At 39.7% G+C, this 21,884-nt stretch overlaps 1 protein-coding gene across 1 annotated transcript in view; it reads right to left on the reverse strand.

Annotated features, from left to right (window-relative positions):
• The window catches only part of LOC140733132 (uncharacterized), a 98,113-nt gene that overhangs the window by 51,959 nt on the left and 24,270 nt on the right, over positions 1–21,884 (reverse strand). The window contains exons 4-8 of the mRNA XM_073056030.1: positions 18,348–18,392; positions 14,676–14,720; positions 11,003–11,047; positions 7,717–7,731; positions 4,421–4,462 (exon numbers count right to left, since the gene is read on the reverse strand). Of these exons, the coding sequence (XP_072912131.1) occupies positions 4,421–4,462; positions 7,717–7,731; positions 11,003–11,047; positions 14,676–14,720; positions 18,348–18,392 (192 nt within the window). The remainder of the gene's footprint in view (positions 1–4,420; positions 4,463–7,716; positions 7,732–11,002; positions 11,048–14,675; positions 14,721–18,347; positions 18,393–21,884) is intronic.

A 21,884-nucleotide genomic window follows, 5' to 3' on the forward strand; every position in this document is an offset into this window, starting at 1 on the left:
CAGTTCAAATGAAAAGGACAGACATAATTTTCCAATCCAATGCGGAGACTGAACCTAACACTATGTAGGACATATGGGTAGAAAACTATCCACGAGACGACATGAACATGAGTTAACCGTAAGAAGACACGATCCTCTGACATTCATCTCAGTCCAGAAGATCAGGGGCAGAGATTCGTCCGGGAAACTTCTAGAATCATGGCTGAAGCACAAAACAAGAACTCAAGAGAATTCTGATAAGCTTGGTTCTCAACGAAAGACTCTATTCTCAAACATATTGAACTGGACGCATTTTACGAACCTATGCGTCTACGGGTTCGGAATACGCGTTGATTAGGAAGAAGATTCAAAACAGGTCGGTAAGAGTATACATGAGAAATTCTGCAGTTGTGGGAAATCCAAAAGGACTTAGTAGGTCATCAGCACAGATAGAAATGAATAATCTGTCGACGTTTTGTGCCAAGACCATTCTTCAAGACAGAAAAGAAAGTGGGGGGGGAAGACAGAATAAAACGTGAATGGGGGAGGAAAAGGAGGATAACTAGAAAATGATAGGTAAAGCCAGATGGAAAGGTAAAGAGTTAGGGAGGAAAGAATCTCATAGGAGAGGAGAGTGAACCATAGCAGAAAGGGGAAGAGTGGCCGAGTGGGATATTGGGAGTGATAGGTAGGTGAGAAGAGGCAAGGGGAAAGGACGAAGAGAAAAGAGGGAGGGATTATTTTACCGGAAGGAGAAATCGATCTTCATGCCATCAGGTTGGAGGCAACCCAGATGGACTATAAGGTGTTGTTCCTCGACTCTGAGAGTGACCTCATTGTGGGACAAGGGTGGGTGGCAGGTAATGGACCTATATGTCGGACGGGCAGGGCAATTGGAATAAGAACTAAAATGTCTAGTCACTGGGCAGTTCCACTTCCGGCGGATAGAGCTCGATGAAACTCTACACACCCTACCCCCAAATTTACGACTTTCTCACTAATGCAGAGGAGACCGCATCGGGAGCAGCAAACACATTAGACGACTCCAACAGATTCGCAGGGGTAGTTGTCTGTGTTTATGACCTGATATAACCTGATTTTAGTGTCTGAAATGACCTAGTACTCTTGTGAAATGGTCTAATTCAGAGGAATAAAATAACAGAAGAATGATACCAGAGGCATTTCATTATTTACAAGTTATTCTGGGTTAGAGCCAAGAAACTGGGCATAGGCTAGTCTGATAATTCAAAACTCACAGAATCGAAGTACAACACCGGAGGGCTGATAATAGGCTCACGGTTATATAGCGGATAGAGCGACCCTATCACAGCTCGGCGCCTACGGAGTTCGCAGTTCTGTTCCAGCGCCATTTAAAGGAGTTTGCAGGTCTTCCTGTATCCTGCGTGCCTTTTCCCAGTGCTCTGCTTTTCTCCACCATCCAAAGATTTACTGGGCAAGTCATTAAATTGTCCCGTGATTTGGGTGAAGGTTAATCGCCTTTTTGGAGGGTTGTTGTAACGGACTGTCTCAAAAGGCTCTCTAGCTAAATAAAATAATATAGAAAGTATTGACGATGAAGAGTTTCAGAGGTAGTGCAGCGAGGAATCTGAAGAGTAACTATCGCAAGGAAGACCCCAGGCACCGGGCTGGGATTAGAAGGGTCAATCATTTGGCCAATAAGGCATCTCCTGTTTCTGTTGTAAGTGGCAGAAGACGTTTTGTGAGAGTGTTGGGACAAAATGAACAGTAGCATTCAGGAAATGTTGACCCACGTCAATATAACTTCCGTAGGTGTCGAATTCATTGAATAAAGTTGAATCAATAAAGTTGCGAGTGATTTAAATTAATTCGAGCTTGTTTGGGCGTTTCCCTAACCGAAAGTAGTTGACGAAGGTAGGAGGTCAATATTCGCTATACTGTCATTTTTCTATTCCCCATTTCTAATTCTTCATCATGTTCAAGCAGTCCGGTATCCGTTCTTGTCACTTAGCCTTTCTGTATGCAAAAATATATATAGTTTCGAGTCTTATTTTATGTTATTCTCCTCGTATTGAATCTTTTCCCTGTACGTTTCTAATATGTGTTCAGTTGCCTTTAAAGATTTCCGAATCCTCTGGCTTTCCTAACCTTTTCCATATTATTTGCCTTCTCTTTTGTTTTTATAGCTTCACTGAATTCCCTAGTCAGAAATGGTGCCTGATCCTACCCCTAGTTTTCACGTTTTTGCTATCACAGTACTTTTACTGTGCCTCCCGAATTACTCCGATGACACCCTGCCATTGCTCTTTCATAATCGTCCCTGCTGGGGTCTTCTTCCGTTCAGCTCTGGCCAGTTCCTCCCTCAAGCCTCTGCAGTTACCATTACTACAAAGCAATGCAATGAAATCTAATCAAAAAACAAATTAATTTTCTTGTGGTTTACTACAAACTTACCTTTTCCATTCTATTTGGATATTGAAGTTCCCGATGACATCTACAATACTGGCGATTTAGCATATGTTTTATATCCCCTGGTGTGTTTTGTACCACACATCCTGACTACAATTTGGAAGCCTATGCATAACCCCTATCAGAATCACTTTACAATTTAGGTTCCGCAAATCTATCCAAAAGGATTAATCGTTACCATTAATTGACTTACTTTTATTTACAACAGAGTGAATCCCCACCACCGCCCCCGATTCCCTTAGCATTCTTGCCAGTATTTTTAATTGTATGCGAATGAATTCGTGTCCGGGAAGTATCGTTCCAAGTTATTCTTGCTAACCTTGTTTCCGCAAACTATATTAAGATTAAGGGGCGGGGCAAAGAAACTGCGGATGAACTTAAGTATTTTTCGTCTCTGTTCACTGTGCAAGACATCCATCAGTATCCCAGACTTTTGAGAGTGCCAGTGGACAGAACTAAGTGTAGTTACAATTTCTGAGGTATAGGTGCTTGTGAAGCTAAAAGGTCCAAAGTTAAATAAGTAACCTCGATAAGATGAAATAACTCCAGGAGTATCTGAAAATATTATGGAGGCTTTAGTAGTGAGCTTTCAACAAATTATTAGCCAGTTATCCAGACCTTAGTGGCTTGGAAGGTGTTGGCGTCAAATGCTAAGGATGAGGTTTCGGGGTACTTGGAGGCATGTAATAATATAGTTTAAATTCAGCATGGTTACTCAAGGGGCAGTATTGTCTGACACATCGGTTGCAATTCTTTTTGGCAAGATACACAAAGGCGAGCCAATGGGTCAAAGAGTTACTTGGATTTTCAGAAGACCTTTGACAAGGTGCGCATATGAAGCTGCTAAATAAGATAAAACATAGACTATTTTCTAAATGGGAAGAACATTCAAAAACAAGAGGTGCGAAGGGACTTACGACTCCTTGTGCAGAATTCCCTAAAGGTTAAATTACAGTTTGAGTCGATGGTAAGGAAGAGAAATTTAATGTTAGCATTCATTTCGAGAGGACTAGAATATCAAAACAAAGATATAATGCTGAGGCTTCATAAAGAGATTGATCAGGACGCACTTAGAGTATTGTGAGCCGTTTTGGTCCTTTTTTTCTAAAAAAAAAGATGTGCTTGCGTTGGAGAGTGCATAGAAAAGGTTCATAATAATAATCCAATGAATCTGAAGGTTAATATGACTGGAATGTGATAGTTTGGGGCCTATACTCGTGGGAGATAAGAATCAGGGGAATCTCACTGAAGAATGTCGCATGTTGGATGGCTAACTACTGGATGTAGATACAATATTTCCTGTAGTGGGTGAGTGTTGGACTAGAGGGCCCCGGTACAGAGTAGAGGGACGTCTACTTAGAACAGAGACGAGAATGAATTTCTTTAGACAGCGATTGCTGAATCCGTGCAATTCATTGCAACAAACGGCGGTGTCGGGCAAATTGTTGCGTATATTAAAAGCTGAATTTCATGGGTTATTGATTAGCCAGGCGTCGAATGTCGCGAGGAGAAGGCAAGACTCTGGGGTTGAGAGGGATAATGAATCGGCCAAAATGGAATGGACCTAATTCTTCTCCTATGTCTCATGACTTTGTGGTCTTTTCAAATGCCGACTACTCTAAACCATGCCAGAATCAAAACATTCCCGCAATATCTTGGATCTTCACTAATATAAATTGTGGGAATCTGTATGGAGCTCAGTCCCATGAATGTGGCGTAAATGACCGAAGGAAAGCGCTGCTACAGTATTGTTGATTTTACATAAAGTAAGGTTGGATCCTATTCAATCATCTGCCCTATTGCCTTCGATAATAATTATCCGTTGGTCAGCGGTCAGATCTTAGCTGAATCACCCACTATTGTGAACCGATTCTCCTCTACTCTCTTTACAACTACTACACACAATTCTTGCAGCCTTTGTAATCTGCTCTATCAGATGGAAAGAAATACAAAAGACATGAATTATGGATTGCTCTTAAAGCTAAGATTTTACCTGAGTTACTCCCTCCTCCAGGTTCTGTACTGCCAGAATGATCTGTAAAATTAAAAAAAATATATATATAAGAGTTATCCATGTAAAGCGAACGTGTTATGTAAATAATAGCATTAAAAACATGTCCCTTTAGATATAAAAGATTGGTTCGGATCGTAGAAGTGGGAATTAGTGTTAGAAATAACGAGCAGATTATTGTATCGAATGTGAGTACATATCTGGCATGCCTCATTCCCATTTACTCATCATGCCTCTACCGATCACTGTATTAAATGCGCCCAGTGAATTGGCTGTCAAAGCCGCCGTGGCAAATAATTTCAGAGATTCACCAACATGTTGGTGAAGAAATTGCTCCTGGTCAGTTTTATTCTGAGGCTATACCCTGTATTCATAGATTCTCCTATACGAACGGAAACATCCTCGCCACGCCTACTTTATTTAGGCCGTTATGTTTCAGGTAGGCTATAGATTATCCCAATCTGATTCTTATTAACTTCAAGTACAGACCGGAGACATCAAGCGCTCTTCATTTATTAACCCTTTTTTTGCTAGGATAAATCTTTTGAACCTCCTCCGGAGTCTTTGCACATCATTCCTTGGTTTTGCTGTCAATGGCTTCAGTAGTTCATACACATGTCTCTCGTCCCTTGGAAATCAATGGTAACATTGCATTTCCGCCCGTTATCATCGGCTCAATCTGCTAATTAATGAGCAAATCAGGAAGTATGACTCTCAGGTCCCCGCTAATTTCAGTGTATTTCATTTAGTGTCTCGGCGGCACCTTTATTTTTTTCCGACCAAAGTGTATCACAGCTAACCTCCGTACCGTTTATTTAACACTCCACATTTTGACAACTTTCCCAACGTGTGCTAATCCTGCAGAGTTGTTTTCTCAGGGTAACTACCTGTTCTTCTACCTGTCTTCTTATACTCCACGAGGTTAGACACCGTATAATCCTTCATTCAAAACATCAAAGTATAGAGTGAAACTTTGTAGTCCGTCCACCGACCCCCGTACATGTCCACTAGACTCCCTCAGCCATAATGAAAAGGTGCAATTTATCCTCCTTTTTTTTGACTACCGGTAATTAGCGGCAGCATGCTAGTATGGTGCCTCAAACTAAATAGGCTCTTTTCCTGTTTAGCAGTCTCGTATTCTGCACTTTAATCAAGGTCTTCTAAGATACAGTTAAATAACATTTATCGACTTTTCTTTGACCAATCTTCTTGTTACATACTTACTTTTTTAAAAAACTGCCAGGAAAAAAAATCCTCTAACAAAACTGCTGATTGCATCATATTATCTCATATATCCCATATATATATTCATATATAATAAACTCAAAAATCGTAGGGACCCACGGAGGTCACGTTAAACCGCTTCTAATGTCTTGTCATTTGTCTTGCTACTTCTTAAATTTAGGTTCGTTAACTCTATCCACGAGGATTTTACAACATATGGTCCTCTGTCATTCCTTACTATTAAATGATTTATTTATATTTACAACAGAGCGCACCCCAGCACCCCTCCCCCATTCCCTCAGCCTCCTTGTTAGTATTTTTATTTGTATGCCAAGGAATTCATGTCCGGGAAGTATTGTCCAAGTTATTCTTCTTAACTTGTTTGTACAAACTATTGAAAGATTAAGGGGGCGGGGCAAAGAAATTGCAGACGAACTTAATAAGTGTTTTGCGTCTGGCTTCAGTGTGCGAGACCACCAGCAGTATGCCAGACTTTCGAGAGTGCCAGGGAACAGAATTAAGTGTAGATACAATTTCCCAGGAAAAGGTGCTTGTGAAGCTGAAGTGTCAAAAGTTAAATAAGTAGCCTCGATCAGATAAAATAACTCCAGGAGTATCTGAAAATATTATGCAGGCTTTAGTGGTGAGCTTTCAACAAATTATTAGCCAGTTATCCAGACCTTAGTGGCTTGGAAGGTGTTGGCGTCAAATGCTAAGGATGAGGTTTCGGGGTACTTGGAGGCATGTAATAATATAGTTTAAATTCAGCATGGTTACTCAAGGGGCAGTATTGTCTGACACATCGGTTGCAATTCTTTTTGGCAAGATACACAAAGGCGAGCCAATGGGTCAAAGAGTTACTTGGATTTTCAGAAGACCTTTGACAAGGTGCGCATATGAAGCTGCTAAATAAGATAAAACATAGACTATTTTCTAAATGGGAAGAACATTCAAAAACAAGAGGTGCGAAGGGACTTACGACTCCTTGTGCAGAATTCCCTAAAGGTTAAATTACAGTTTGAGTCGATGGTAAGGAAGAGAAATTTAATGTTAGCATTCATTTCGAGAGGACTAGAATATCAAAACAAAGATATAATGCTGAGGCTTCATAAAGAGATTGATCAGGACGCACTTAGAGTATTGTGAGCCGTTTTGGTCCTTTTTTTCTAAAAAAAAGATGTGCTTGCGTTGGAGAGTGCATAGAAAAGGTTCATAATAATAATCCAATGAATCTGAAGGTTAATATGACTGGAATGTGATAGTTTGGGGCCTATACTCGTGGGAGATAAGAATCAGGGGAATCTCACTGAAGAATGTCGCATGTTGGATGGCTAACTACTGGATGTAGATACAATATTTCCTGTAGTGGGTGAGTGTTGGACTAGAGGGCCCCGGTACAGGGTAGAGGGACGTCTACTTAGAACAGAGACGAGAATGAATTTCTTTAGACAGCGATTGCTGAATCCGTGCAATTCATTGCAACAAACGGCGGTGTCGGGCAAATTGTTGCGTATATTAAAAGCGGAATTTCATGGGTTCTTGATAAGCCAGGTGTCAAATGTCACGAGGAGAAGGCAAGCCTCTGGGGCTGAGAGTGATAATAAATGGGCTATAATGGATTTTACCTAATTCTTCTCCTATGTGTCATGGCCTTGTGGTCTTTTCAAATGCCGCCTACTATAAATCATGCCAGAATCAAACATTTCCTGCAATACCTTGGATCTTCACTATTATAAAGTTTTGTAATCTGTATGGAACACAGTCCTGTGAATGTGGCATAAAAGACCAAAGGAAAGCGCTGTTACATTATCGTTAAACTTTACATAAAGTAAGGTTGAATCCTATTCAATCATCTGCCCTATTGCCCTCGATAATAATTACCCGTTGCTCCGTCGTGAGATCTTTGTTGAATCACCCACTATTGTGAACCGTTTCTCCTCTACTCTCTTTAAGACTACCGCACAAAATTCCTGCAGACTTTATAATCTGCTCTATCAGATGGAAAAACATACAAAGGACAAAAATTACGGATTCACTGAAAGCTATGATTTTACCTGAGTTCTTCGTTTCTTCAGGTGTTGCAGTGGTAGAAATTTGACATGTAAGATTAAAAAATAACAGAAGATGAGTAATCCATGTAAAGAGGACGTCTTATGTAAATAATAGAGTAAAAAAGCATATCTCTGTAGATTTAAAAGATTGGTTCGGAACCTAGAAGTGGGAATTAGTGTTAAAAAGAACGAGCAGAACTATTGTATCGAATCTGAAGGCATATCTGACATAGGAATTAACTCACTTACTCATCATGCACCTCCCCTTCACTGTATTAAATGCGCCCAGTGAATTGGCTGTCAAAGCCGCTGTGGCAACGAATTCCAAAGCTTCTCCAACAGGTTGGTGAAGAAATTGCTCCTGGTCAGTTTTATTCTGAGGCTATACTCTACGTGCATAGATTCTCCTATACGAACGGACGTCCTCTCCACACCTGCCTTATTTATATCTTTATGCTTCAGGTAGGCTTCACAGAGTACCACAACCACATTCTTATTACCTTCAATAAGTACAGACCCGGGGCATCAAGCATCCTACAGCTGTTAACCTTTTTGTTGCTGGCATAAATCTTTTGGAGCTCCTCCAGAGTCTTTTCAGATCATGCCTTGGCTTCAGTATTAATGGCTTCAGGAGTACATACACATGTGCCTAGTTCCTTGGAAATCAATGGTAACATTGCATTTCCAACCGTTACCATCGGCTCAATCTACAAATTAATGTGCCAATCCGAAAGTCTGACTCTCAAGTCCCCTTTCATTTCAGTGTACTTTCATTTAGTATCCAGTCGGCACCTTTATTTTTTACCACCAATTTGTATCACGGCTGACCTCCGTACCGTCTATTTAACCCTCCAGATTGTGCCCACTTTCCCAACGTGTGAAAGTCCTGCAGACTTCTTGTCTCTGGGTAACTAGCTGTTCTTCTACCTGTCTTTGTCTACTCCACAGGTTTAGCCACCGTATGATGAGTTCCTTCATTCAAAACATCAAAGTATAGAGTGAAACTTTGTAGATCGAACACTGACTCTTGTAGATCTCCACTAGTCCCTTCAACCATTATGCAAAGGTGCAATTTATCCCTTTTCTTTGACTACCAGTAGTTACTGGCACCATGCTAGTATGGTGCTTCAAAGTCAATAGGCTCTTATCCTGTTTAGCAGTCTCATTTCCTGCATTTTATCCAAGGTCTTCTACAATAGAGATAAATAACATTTATCGACTTTCTTTGACTAACCTTCTTGTGACATGTATACTAAAAGAAAAACTGCCAGGAAAGAAATCCTCTATCAAAACTGCTGATTGCATTATATTTTATCATATATCCCAGCAGCTTAATCTTAACAATAAACTCAAAAATCTTATGGACTCACGGAGGTCACGTTACCCCGCTTATAATGTCTTGTCTTTTGCCTTGCTACTGCTTGAATTTAGGTTCGTCAACACTATCCACAAGGATTTTACAACATATGGTCCTTTGTCATTCCTTACTATTTAATGATTTATTTTAATTTACAACAGTGCGGACACCCCCCCCCCCCCCCATTTCCTCGGCGTCTTTGTCAGCATTTTCATTTGTATGAGAAGGAATTCATGTCCGGAAAGTATTGTTCCAAGTTATTCTTCTTAACTTTGTTTGTACAAATTATATGCGGATTAAGCGTACGGGACGAAGTCATTTCGGACAAATTTAATAAGTATTTTGCGTCTGTGTTCACTGTGCAAAACCTCCAACAGTATACCAGAGTTTCCAGAGTGCCAGGGGACAGAGGTAAGTGTAGATACAATTTCCCAGGAGAAGGTGCTTGTGAAGCTAAAATGTCCAGAGATAAATAATTAACCTCGATCAGATGAAATAACTCCAGGAGTATCTGAAAATATTATGGAGGCTTTAGTAATGACCTATCAACAAATTATAGCCAGTTATCCTAACATTAGTGGTTGGGAAGATGTTGCACTCCATTGCTAAGGATGATGTTTTGGGGTACTTGATGGCACGTAATAATATAGGCCAAATTCAGCATGTTTCCTAAAGGAGAAGTATTGTCTGACACACCAGTTGGAATTCTTTTTGGCAAGATACACAAAGGCGAACCAGTGGGTCAGAGAGTTACTTGGATTTTCAGAAGACCTTTGACAAGGTGCGCCAATGAAGCTACTAAATAAGATAAGACATAGAGTATTTTCTAAATGGGAAGAACATTCAAAAACCAGAGTTGTGAAGGGACTTGCGACTCCTTGTGCAGAATTCCCTAAAGGTTAAATTACACTTTGAGTCTGTGGTAAGGGAAAGAAGTGCAATGTTAGCATTCATTTCGAGAGAAGAATAAAAAAAACAAAGATATAATGCAGAGGCTTCATAACGAGATTGATCAGGACGCACTTGGATTGTTCTGAGTTGATTTAGTCCCTTTTCCTAAGAAAATAGGTGTTTGCGTTGGAGAGGGCATAGAGGAGGTTCATAATAATAATCCAATGAATGTGAAGTTTAACGTGACTGGAATGTGATGGTTTGGGGCCTATACTCGTGGGAGATAAGAATCAGGGGAATCTCACTGAAGTATGTCGCATGTTATAAAGCCTAGCTTCTGGATGCAGATACAATATTTCCTGTAGTGGGGGAGTCTTGGACTAGTGCGCCCTGGTTCAGGGTAGCGGGACGTCTAATTAGGACAGAGACGAGAATGAATTCCTTTCGCCAGAGATTGCCTATTCCCTGCAATTCACTGCCACAAACGGCAGTGTAGGGCAAATTGTTGAGTATATTAAAAGCGGAATTTCAAGGGTTCTTGATAAGCCAGGTGTCAAATGTCACGAGGAGAAGACAAGGCTCTGGGGTTGAGAGAGATAATAAATGGGCTATAATGGAATTTACCTAATTCTTCTCCTATGTCTCATGGCTTTGTGGTCTTTTCAATTGCCGCCTACTCTGAATCATGCCAGAATCAAACCATTCCTGCAATACCTTGGATCTTCACTATTATTATGTGTAGTAATATGTATGGAGCACAGTCCTGCGAATGTGGCATAAATGTCCAAAGGAAAGCGCTGCTACAGTATTGTTCATTTTACATAACGTTAGGTTGGTTCCTATTCTTTTGCACTGGATAATAATTATCCGTTGCTCAGCTGTGAGATCTTTATTGAATCATCCACTATAGTGAACCCAATCTCCTCTACTCTATTTACGACTACTGCATAAAATTCCTGCAGACTTTATAATCTGCTCTATCAGATGGAAAAACATACAAAGGACAAGAATTGCGGATTGCACTGAAATCTAAGATTTTACCTGATTTCGTCGTTCCTCCAGGTGTTGCAGTGGTAGAATTTTGACCTGTAAAATTAAAAAAGAAAAAAAAAAAAATAAGCGATCCATGTAAAGAGAAAGTCTTATGTATGTAATAGCAGTAAAAAAGCATGTCTCTATAGATTTAAAAGATTGGTTCGGAACCTAGAAGTGGGAATTAGTGTTAGAAAGAACGAGCAGAACTATTGTGTCGAATCTGAAGACATATCTGACATATGTCTGACAATCTTCAGCTGTATTCCACATGAAATAATTACTTATAATTTAAGAGATAAATATGAAACATTTCTGAAAATTTGGCGCCCTTATTTACAAAAGATCGGATTAAATATATAGGTTCTCCGAAGATAAAATTACTGGTTATTTGGGGAAAGAAATACATATATATACTAATGCTATTATGAACTCCATGGAGCATGTGGGGATCTTCCGATATCCAGGCATTCTTTTTTTTTTCTCTTTTTTTCTCTCTTTCTTTAGGGATATGTTAGGAGGGAGGGGTTAATTGGAGGGGGGGAAGGATTGATTATTTTTTTTCTTTCTTTTTGTAAACATGTGAAAACTCAATAAAAATAAAATATATATCTGACATAGGAATTTACTCACTTACTCATCATGCATCTACCCTTCACTGTATTAAATGTGCCCAGCGAATTGGCTGTCAAAGCCGCTGTGGCAACGAATTCCAAAGCTTCTCCAACATGTTGGTGAAGAAATTGCTCCTGATCAGTTTTATTCTGAGGCTACACTCTACGTGCATAGATTCTCCTATACGAACGGACGTACTATCCACGCCTACCTTATTTAGATCCTTATGTTTCAGGTAGGCTTCACAGAGTATCCCAACCTCATTCTTACTACCTTCAATAAGAACAGACCCGGGGCATCAAGCATCCGACATCTGTTAACCATTTTGTTGCTGGGATAAATCTTTTGGAGCTCCTCCAGAGTCTTTTCAGATCATGCCTTGGCTTCGGTATTAATGGCTTCAGTAGTACATACACATGTGCCTAGTTCCTTGGAAATCAATGGTAACATTGCATTTCCACCCGTTACCATCGGCTCAATCTGCAAATTAATGTGCCAATCCGAAAGTCTGACTCTCAAGTCCCCTTTCATTTCAGTGTACTTTCATTTGGTATCCAGTCGGCACCTTTATTTTTTACCACCAAGCTGTATCACGGCTGACCTCCGTACCGTCTATTTAACCCTCCAGATTGTACCCACTTTCCCAACGTGTGAAAGTCCTGCAGACTTCTTGTCTCTGGGTAACTAGCTGTTCTTCTACCTGTCTTTGTCTACTCCACAGGTTTAGCCACCGTATGATGAGTTCCTTCATTCAAAACATCAAAGTATACAGTGAAACTTTGTAGTTCGAACACTGACTCTTGTAGATCTCCACTAGTCCCTTCAGCCATTATGCAAAGGTGCAATTTATCCTTTTTCTTTGACTATCACTAGTTACTGGCACCATGCTAGTATGGTGTTTCAAAGTCAATAGGCTCGTATCCTGTTTAGCAGTCTCATTTCCTGCATTTTATCCAAGGTCTTCTACAATAGAGATAAATAACATTTATCGACTTTCTTTGACTAACCTTCTTGTGACATGTATACTAAAAGAAAAACTGCCAGGAAAGAAATCCTCTATCAAAACTGCTGATTGCATCATATTTTATCATATATCCCAGCAGCTTAATCTTAACAATAAACTCAAAAATCTTATGGACTCACGGAGGTCACGTTATCCCGCTTATAATGTCTTGTCTTTTGCCTTGCTACTGCTTGAATTTAGGTTCGTCAACACTATCCACAAGGAGTTTACAACATATGGTGCTCTGTCATTCCTTACTATTAAATGATTTATTTTAATTTACAACAGAGCGCACACCCCCGCCCCCCCCCCCCCCATTTCCTCGGCGTCTTTGTCAGCATTTTCATTTGTATGAGAAGGAATTCATGTCCGGAAAGTATTGTTCCAAGTTATTCTTCTTAACTTTGTTTATACAAATTATATGCGGATTAAGGGTGCGGGACGAAGTCATTTCGGACAAACTTAATAATTATTTTCCGTCTGTGTTCACTGTGCAAAACCTCACACAGTATACCAGAGTTTCCAGAGTGCCAGGGGACAGAGGTAAATGTAGATACAATTTCCCAGGAGAAGGTGCTTGTGAAGCTAAAATGTCCAGAGGTAAATAATTAACCTCGATCAGATGAAATAACTCCAGGAGTATCTGAAAATATTATGGAGGCTTTAGTAATGACCTATCAACAAATTATAGCCAGTTATCCTAACATTAGTGGTTGGGAAGATGTTGCACTCCATTGCTAAGGATGATGTTTTGGGGTACTTGATGGCACGTAATAATATAGGCCAAATTCAGCATGTTTCCTAAAGGAGAAGTATTGTCTGACACACCAGTTGGAATTCTTTTTGGCAAGATACACAAAGGCGAACCAGTGGGTCAGAGAGTTACTTGGATTTTCAGAAGACCTTTGACAAGGTGCGCCAATGAAGCTACTAAATAAGATAAGACATAGAGTATTTTCTAAATGGGAAGAACATTCAAAAACCAGAGTTGTGAAGGGACTTGCGACTCCTTGTGCAGAATTCCCTAAAGGTTAAATTACACTTTGAGTCTGTGGTAAGGGAAAGAAGTGCAATGTTAGCATTCATTTCGAGAGAAGAATAAAAAAAACAAAGATATAATGCAGAGGCTTCATAACGAGATTGATCAGGACGCACTTGGATTGTTCTGAGTTGATTTAGTCCCTTTTCCTAAGAAAATAGGTGTTTGCGTTGGAGAGGGCATAGAGGAGGTTCATAATAATAATCCAATGAATGTGAAGTTTAACGTGACTGGAATGTGATGGTTTGGGGCCTATACTCGTGGGAGATAAGAATCAGGGGAATCTCACTGAAGTATGTCGCATGTTATAAAGCCTAGCTTCTGGATGCAGATACAATATTTCCTGTAGTGGGGGAGTCTTGGACTAGTGCGCCCTGGTTCAGGGTAGCGGGACGTCTAATTAGGACAGAGACGAGAATGAATTCCTTTCGCCAGAGATTGCCTATTCCCTGCAATTCACTGCCACAAACGGCAGTGTAGGGCAAATTGTTGAGTATATTAAAAGCGGAATTTCAAGGGTTCTTGATAAGCCAGGTGTCAAATGTCACGAGGAGAAGACAAGGCTCTGGGGTTGAGAGAGATAATAAATGGGCTATAATGGAATTTACCTAATTCTTCTCCTATGTCTCATGGCTTTGTGGTCTTTTCAATTGCCGCCTACTCTGAATCATGCCAGAATCAAACCATTCCTGCAATACCTTGGATCTTCACTATTATTATGTGTAGTAATATGTATGGAGCACAGTCCTGCGAATGTGGCATAAATGTCCAAAGGAAAGCGCTGCTACAGTATTGTTCATTTTACATAACGTTAGGTTGGTTCCTATTCTTTTGCACTGGATAATAATTATCCGTTGCTCAGCTGTGAGATCTTTATTGAATCATCCACTATAGTGAACCCAATCTCCTCTACTCTATTTACGACTACTGCATAAAATTCCTGCAGACTTTATAATCTGCTCTATCAGATGGAAAAACATACAAAGGACAAGAATTGCGGATTGCACTGAAATCTAAGATTTTACCTGATTTCGTCGTTCCTCCAGGTGTTGCAGTGGTAGAATTTTGACCTGTAAAATTAAAAAAGAAAAAAAAAAATAAGCGATCCATGTAAAGAGAAAGTCTTATGTATGTAATAGCAGTAAAAAAGCATGTCTCTATAGATTTAAAAGATTGGTTCGGAACCTAGAAGTGGGAATTAGTGTTAGAAAGAACGAGCAGAACTATTGTGTCGAATCTGAAGACATATCTGACATATGTCTGACAATCTTCAGCTGTATTCCACATGAAATAATTACTTATAATTTAAGAGATAAATATGAAACATTTCTGAAAATTTGGCGCCCTTATTTACAAAAGATCGGATTAAATATATAGGTTCTCCGAAGATAAAATTACTGGTTATTTGGGGAAAGAAATACATATATATACTAATGCTATTATGAACTCCATGGAGCATGTGGGGATCTTCCGATATCCAGGCATTCTTTTTTTTTTCTCTTTTTTTCTCTCTTTCTTTAGGGATATGTTAGGAGGGAGGGGTTAATTGGAGGGGGGGAAGGATTGATTATTTTTTTTCTTTCTTTTTGTAAACATGTGAAAACTCAATAAAAATAAAATATATATCTGACATAGGAATTTACTCACTTACTCATCATGCATCTACCCTTCACTGTATTAAATGTGCCCAGCGAATTGGCTGTCAAAGCCGCTGTGGCAACGAATTCCAAAGCTTCTCCAACATGTTGGTGAAGAAATTGCTCCTGATCAGTTTTATTCTGAGGCTACACTCTACGTGCATAGATTCTCCTATACGAACGGACGTACTATCCACGCCTACCTTATTTAGATCCTTATGTTTCAGGTAGGCTTCACAGAGTATCCCAACCTCATTCTTACTACCTTCAATAAGAACAGACCCGGGGCATCAAGCATCCGACATCTGTTAACCATTTTGTTGCTGGGATAAATCTTTTGGAGCTCCTCCAGAGTCTTTTCAGATCATGCCTTGGCTTCGGTATTAATGGCTTCAGTAGTACATACACATGTGCCTAGTTCCTTGGAAATCAATGGTAACATTGCATTTCCACCCGTTACCATCGGCTCAATCTGCAAATTAATGTGCCAATCCGAAAGTCTGACTCTCAAGTCCCCTTTCATTTCAGTGTACTTTCATTTGGTATCCAGTCGGCACCTTTATTTTTTACCACCAAGCTGTATCACGGCTGACCTCCGTACCGTCTATTTAACCCTCCAGATTGTACCCACTTTCCCAACGTGTGAAAGTCCTGCAGACTTCTTGTCTCTGGGTAACTAGCTGTTCTTCTACCTGTCTTTGTCTACTCCACAGGTTTAGCCACCGTATGATGAGTTCCTTCATTCAAAACATCAAAGTATACAGTGAAACTTTGTAGTTCGAACACTGACTCTTGTAGATCTCCACTAGTCCCTTCAGCCATTATGCAAAGGTGCAATTTATCCTTTTTCTTTGACTATCACTAGTTACTGGCACCATGCTAGTATGGTGTTTCAAAGTCAATAGGCTCGTATCCTGTTTAGCAGTCTCATTTCCTGCATTTTATCCAAGGTCTTCTACAATAGAGATAAATAACATTTATCGACTTTCTTTGACTAACCTTCTTGTGACATGTATACTAAAAGAAAAACTGCCAGGAAAGAAATCCTCTATCAAAACTGCTGATTGCATCATATTTTATCATATATCCCAGCAGCTTAATCTTAACAATAAACTCAAAAATCTTATGGACTCACGGAGGTCACGTTATCCCGCTTATAATGTCTTGTCTTTTGCCTTGCTACTGCTTGAATTTAGGTTCGTCAACACTATCCACAAGGAGTTTACAACATATGGTGCTCTGTCATTCCTTACTATTAAATGATTTATTTTAATTTACAACAGAGCGCACACCCCCGCCCCCCCCCCCCCATTTCCTCGGCGTCTTTGTCAGCATTTTCATTTGTATGAGAAGGAATTCATGTCCGGAAAGTATTGTTCCAAGTTATTCTTCTTAACTTTGTTTATACAAATTATATGCGGATTAAGGGTGCGGGACGAAGTCATTTCGGACAAACTTAATAATTATTTTCCGTCTGTGTTCACTGTGCAAAACCTCACACAGTATACCAGAGTTTCCAGAGTGCCAGGGGACAGAGGTAAATGTAGATACAATTTCCCAGGAGAAGGTGCTTGTGAAGCTAAAATGTCCAGAGGTAAATAATTAACCTCGATCAGATGAAATAACTTAAGGAGTATCTGAAAATATTATGGAGGCTTCAGTAATGACCTATCAACAAATTATAGCCAGTTATCCTAACATTAGTGGTTGGGAAGATGTTGGAGTCCATTGTTAAGGATGATGTTTTGGGGTATTTGAAGGCATGCAATAATAATATAGGCCAAATTCAGCATGGTTACTAAAGGAGAAGTATTGTCTGACACACCAGTTGGAATTCGTTTTGGCAAGATACACAAAGGCGAGCCAGTGGGTCAGAGAGTTACTTGGATTTTCAGAAGACATTTGACAAGGTGCGCAAATGAAGCTACTAAATAAGATAAGACATAGACTATTTTCTAAATGGGAAGAACATTCAAAAACCAGAGTTGTGAAGGGACTTGCGACTCCTTGTGCAGAATTCCCTAAAGGTTAAATTACACTTTGAGTCTGTGGTAAGGAAAAGAAGTGCAATGTTAGCATTCATTTCGAGAGAAGAATATAAAAACAAAGATATAATGCAGAGGCTTCATAACGAGATTGATCAGGACGCACTTGGATTGTTGTGAGTTGATTTAGTCCCTTTTCCTAAGAAAAGAGGTGTTTGCGTTGGAGAGGGCATAGAGGAGGTTCATAATAATAATCCAATGAATGTGAAGTTTAACGTGACTGGAATGTGATGGTTTGGGGCCGATACTCGTGGGAGATAAGAATCAGGGGAATCTCACTGAAGTATGTCGCATGTTATAAAGCCTAGCTTCTGGATGCAGATACAATATTTCCTGTAGTGGAGGAGTCTTGGACTAGTGCGCCCTGGTTCAGGGTAGCGGGAAGTCTAATTAGGACAGAGACGAGAATGAATCCCTTTCACCAGAGATTGCCTATTCCCTGCAATTCACTGCCACAAACGGCAGTGTAGGGCAAATTGTTGAGTATATTAAAAGCGGAATTTCAAGGGTTCTTGATAAGCCAGGTGTCAAATGTCACGAGGAGAAGGCAAGGCTCTGGGGTTGAGAGAGATAATAAATGGGCTATAATGGAATTTACCTAATTCTTCTCCTATGTCTCATGGCGTTGTGGTCTTTTCAATTGCCGCCTACTCTGAATCATGCCAGAATCAAACCATTCATGCAATACCTTGGATCTTCACTATTATTATGTGTAGTAATACGTATGGAGCACAGTCCTGCGAATGTGGCATAAATGTCCAAAGGAAAGCGCTGCTATAGTATTGTTCATTTTACATAACGTTAGGTTGGTTCCTATTCTTTTGCACTCGATAATAATTATCCGTTGCTCAGCTGTGAGATCTTTATTGAATCATCCACTATAGTGAACCCAATCTCCTCTACTCTATTTACGACTACTGCATAAAATTCCTGCAGACTTTATAATCTGCTCTATCAGATGGAAAAACATACAAAGGACAGGTATTGTGGATTGCACTGAAATCTAAGATTTTACCTGAGTTCGGCGTTTCTCCATGTGTTGCATTGGTCGAATTTTGACCTGTAAAAATTAAAAAAAAATAAAAGATGAGCGATCCATGTAAAGAGAAAGTCTTATGTATGTAATAGCAGTAAAAAAGCATGTCTCTGTAGATTTAAAAGATTGGTTCGGAACCTAGAAGTGGGAATTAGTGTTAGAAAGAACGAGCAGAACTATTGTGTCGAATCTGAAGACATATCTGACATATGTCTGACAATCTTCAGCTGTATTCCACATGAAATAATTACTTATAATTAAAGTGATAAATATGAAACATTTCTGAAAATTTGGCGCCCTTATTTACAAAAGATCGGATTAAATATATAGGTTCTCCGAAGATAAAATTACTGGTTATTTGGGGAAAGAAATACATATATATACTAATACTATTATGAACTCCATGGAGCATGTGGGGATCTTCCGATATCCAGGCATTCTTTTTTTTTTCTCTTTTTTTCTCTCTTTCTTTAGGGATATGTTAGGAGGGAGGGGTTAATTGGAGGGGGGAAGGATTGATATTTTTTTCTTTCTTTTTGTAAACATGTGAAAACTCAATAAAAATAAAATATATATCTGACATAGGAATTTACTCACTTACTCATCATGCATCTACCCTTCACTGTACTAAACGTGCCCAGCGAATTGGCTGTCAAAGCCGCTGTGGCAACGAATTCCAAAGCTTCTCCAACATGTTGGTGAAGAAATTGCTCCTGGTCAGTTTTATTCTGAGGCTATACTCTACGTGCATAGATTATCCTATACGAACGGACGTCCTCTCCACGCCTACCTTATTTAGATCCTTATGTTTCAGGTAGGCTTCACAGAGTACCCCAACCTCATTCTTACTACCTTCAATAAGAACACACCCGGGGCATCAAGCATCCGACATCTGTTAACCCTTTTGTTGCTGGGATAAATCTTTTGGAGCTCCTACAGAGTCTTTTCAGATCATCCCTTGGCTTCGGTATTAATGGCTTCAGGAGTACATACACATGTGCCTAGTTCCTTGGAAATCAATGGTAACATTGCATTTCCACCCGTTACCATCGGCTCAATCTGCAAATTAATGTGCCAATCCGAAAGTCTGACTCTCAAGTCCCCTTTCATTTCAGTGTACTTTAAGTTAGTATCGAGTCGGCACCTTTACTTTTTACCATCAATTTGTATCACGGCTGACCTCCGTACCGTCTATTTAACCCTCCAGATTGTGCCCACTTTCCCAACGTGTGAAAGTCCTGCAGACTTCTTGTCTCTGGGTAACTAGCTGTTCTTCTACCTGTCTTTGTCTACTCCACAAGGTTAGCCACTGTATGATGAGTTCCTTCATTCAAAACATCAAAGTATAGAGTGTAACTTTGTAGATCGAACACTGACTCCTGTAGATCTCCACTAGTCCCCACAGCCATTATGCAAAGGTGCAATTTATCCCTTTTCTTTGACTACCAGTTGTTACTGGCACCATGCTAGTATGGTGCCTCAAACTCAATTGGCTCTTATTCTGTTTGGCAGTCTCGTATCCTGCATTTTATCCAAGGTCCTCTACCATACAGTTAAATAATATTTATCGACTCTTCTTTGATTAACCTTCTTGTTACATGCATACTTAAAAACACTGCCAGGAGAGAAATACTCTAACAAAACTTTGCTGGTTCTTTCACATTTTATCATATATTCCAGCAGTTTAATTTTAATAATGAACTCAAAAGTCTTATCAACCCCCGGATGTCACGTTAACCCTCTCATAATGTCCTGTCTTTTTTCTTGCTCCTTCTTAAATTGTGCTATGTCATATGAGATTTCGGCTCCTTTCTGCTCCATAATCTCTTCAATCATGTTTTTTTTCTTACCTTGAGGGTGTTTTCATCAAATCCCGGTAATTTATCCATTTTCAGACATTTCTGTTTCCCCAGCATCTTTTGCTTAATAATAGCCGCGCCACTCACCTTTGCCCACTGACTCTCATGAATTTATGACATGTTACTGTGGTCTTGCACTGTAAGGACTGATGTGACGTGCTTATTTCGTGTTGGCGTTACGAATTTAAAATTCAGAAAAATAGGTAGCAGGAATAAGACAAGGATAATGGACGAGTGGATACAAAAGTGTCTTTATTTGCAACATGATGAATAAAGTGGAGGTTGTCGTTTTACGAGGTTATTCTTCTGACTATCAGATTTTGAAGTGCTTATCTGAATAAACGCTTTCTGAATTGAAGTAATCGAAAGGGAAGATAATGAAGGTAATATCCATAATATACAAAATCAGAGATAATTTCCAAATAAGATCATATTTGCGGGGTGCCTTTTGATATGGAAGAAGAATCAAAACAAGTTGATGAGAAACGAGTAGGTTTTGTCTGTGAGCTGAAGTAACCTGGGCCCAGTGTCTAAATGAACTGGATATGACTGGTTTGAAATGGCCCGATTCAGCGGAAAAAACATAAAGACAAAGCATCGGGAACACTTCGCTATTTGGGAGAGTAGCCAATAGGTAATTTCACCAGTCGCCTTTGGCTAAAGACAAATGAAATTAGACATAGTTTAATCTGGTAAATCAGAACCCACAGAATCGCACAGGACTGATAAGGGAAAAGAATAATAACGACATTTTCAGAGGTAGATCAGCGAGAACTGCGGAGACTAACTATCACAAAGAAGAGCCCTATGTTTAGAACATGGAGAAGCAAACGAGAGTTTTCTTATTTCGGTGCTGTAAGTCGCAGAGGTATTTCTAAGGCAACAATAATATTCAGTAATTGCTAACCCGGGTCCATATAACATAAAGTGGATATCGCACTGATAAAATAAAGTTAATGTAATAAAATAACGAGTTGTTTAAATTAGTTAGGATTTGTGCGATCATTTATCTAAGCGAAGGGTTAGTTGAACAAGGTAGGAGTCAACATTCGCTCCTCAGCCACTTCCTGTTTCTCCCCATGTACTGCTCCAGCTTAGTTTTCAAGTGGTCCAATGACCGCACTTGCTTCCCACTTTCCCAGTATGTATTCAAAATAAAACCGTTTGGTATTTTCTTTTACCTTCTTGGCTACCTTGTCTTTTTATTACATGTTCTTCCCCCTTACACCTTTCTCGACAACATTTGTTGGCTCTTAAAGGCTTCCCTTTACCCTTTCCAATATTTTCTGTCATCTTATGCCGTCCTTGCTTTGTCCTTTCTAGCATGGTTTTCTTGTCCTCTGTTCAATGTGCTTCTTCTTCCCTGGAAAAAAAATTGCTCTGTCTCTTGAATTATTCGTCGAACCTCCACTTACTGATGTTTCACTGTCTTCCCTGTTGTCTTCCCGTCAGCTTTGGCCAGTTCCTCCTTCAATCCTCTGAAATTATCATTTTTTAACTGCACTATAGTTACATCAGATTTCCGTGTTTCTCCCTCTCGCAAGTTATAGGCTGAAGTTTATCATGTTATGGTTGCCACCTCCTAGGTGTTCTTTTACCTTCAGCTGTCTCATTAAACCTGCCTCATTACACAATGACAAATAAAGAATTGTTTTTC

This window comes from Hemitrygon akajei, chromosome 1 (genome assembly GCF_048418815.1).
Source record: "Hemitrygon akajei chromosome 1, sHemAka1.3, whole genome shotgun sequence".
In the NCBI taxonomy this organism is placed as follows: Eukaryota; Metazoa; Chordata; class Chondrichthyes; order Myliobatiformes; family Dasyatidae; genus Hemitrygon; species Hemitrygon akajei.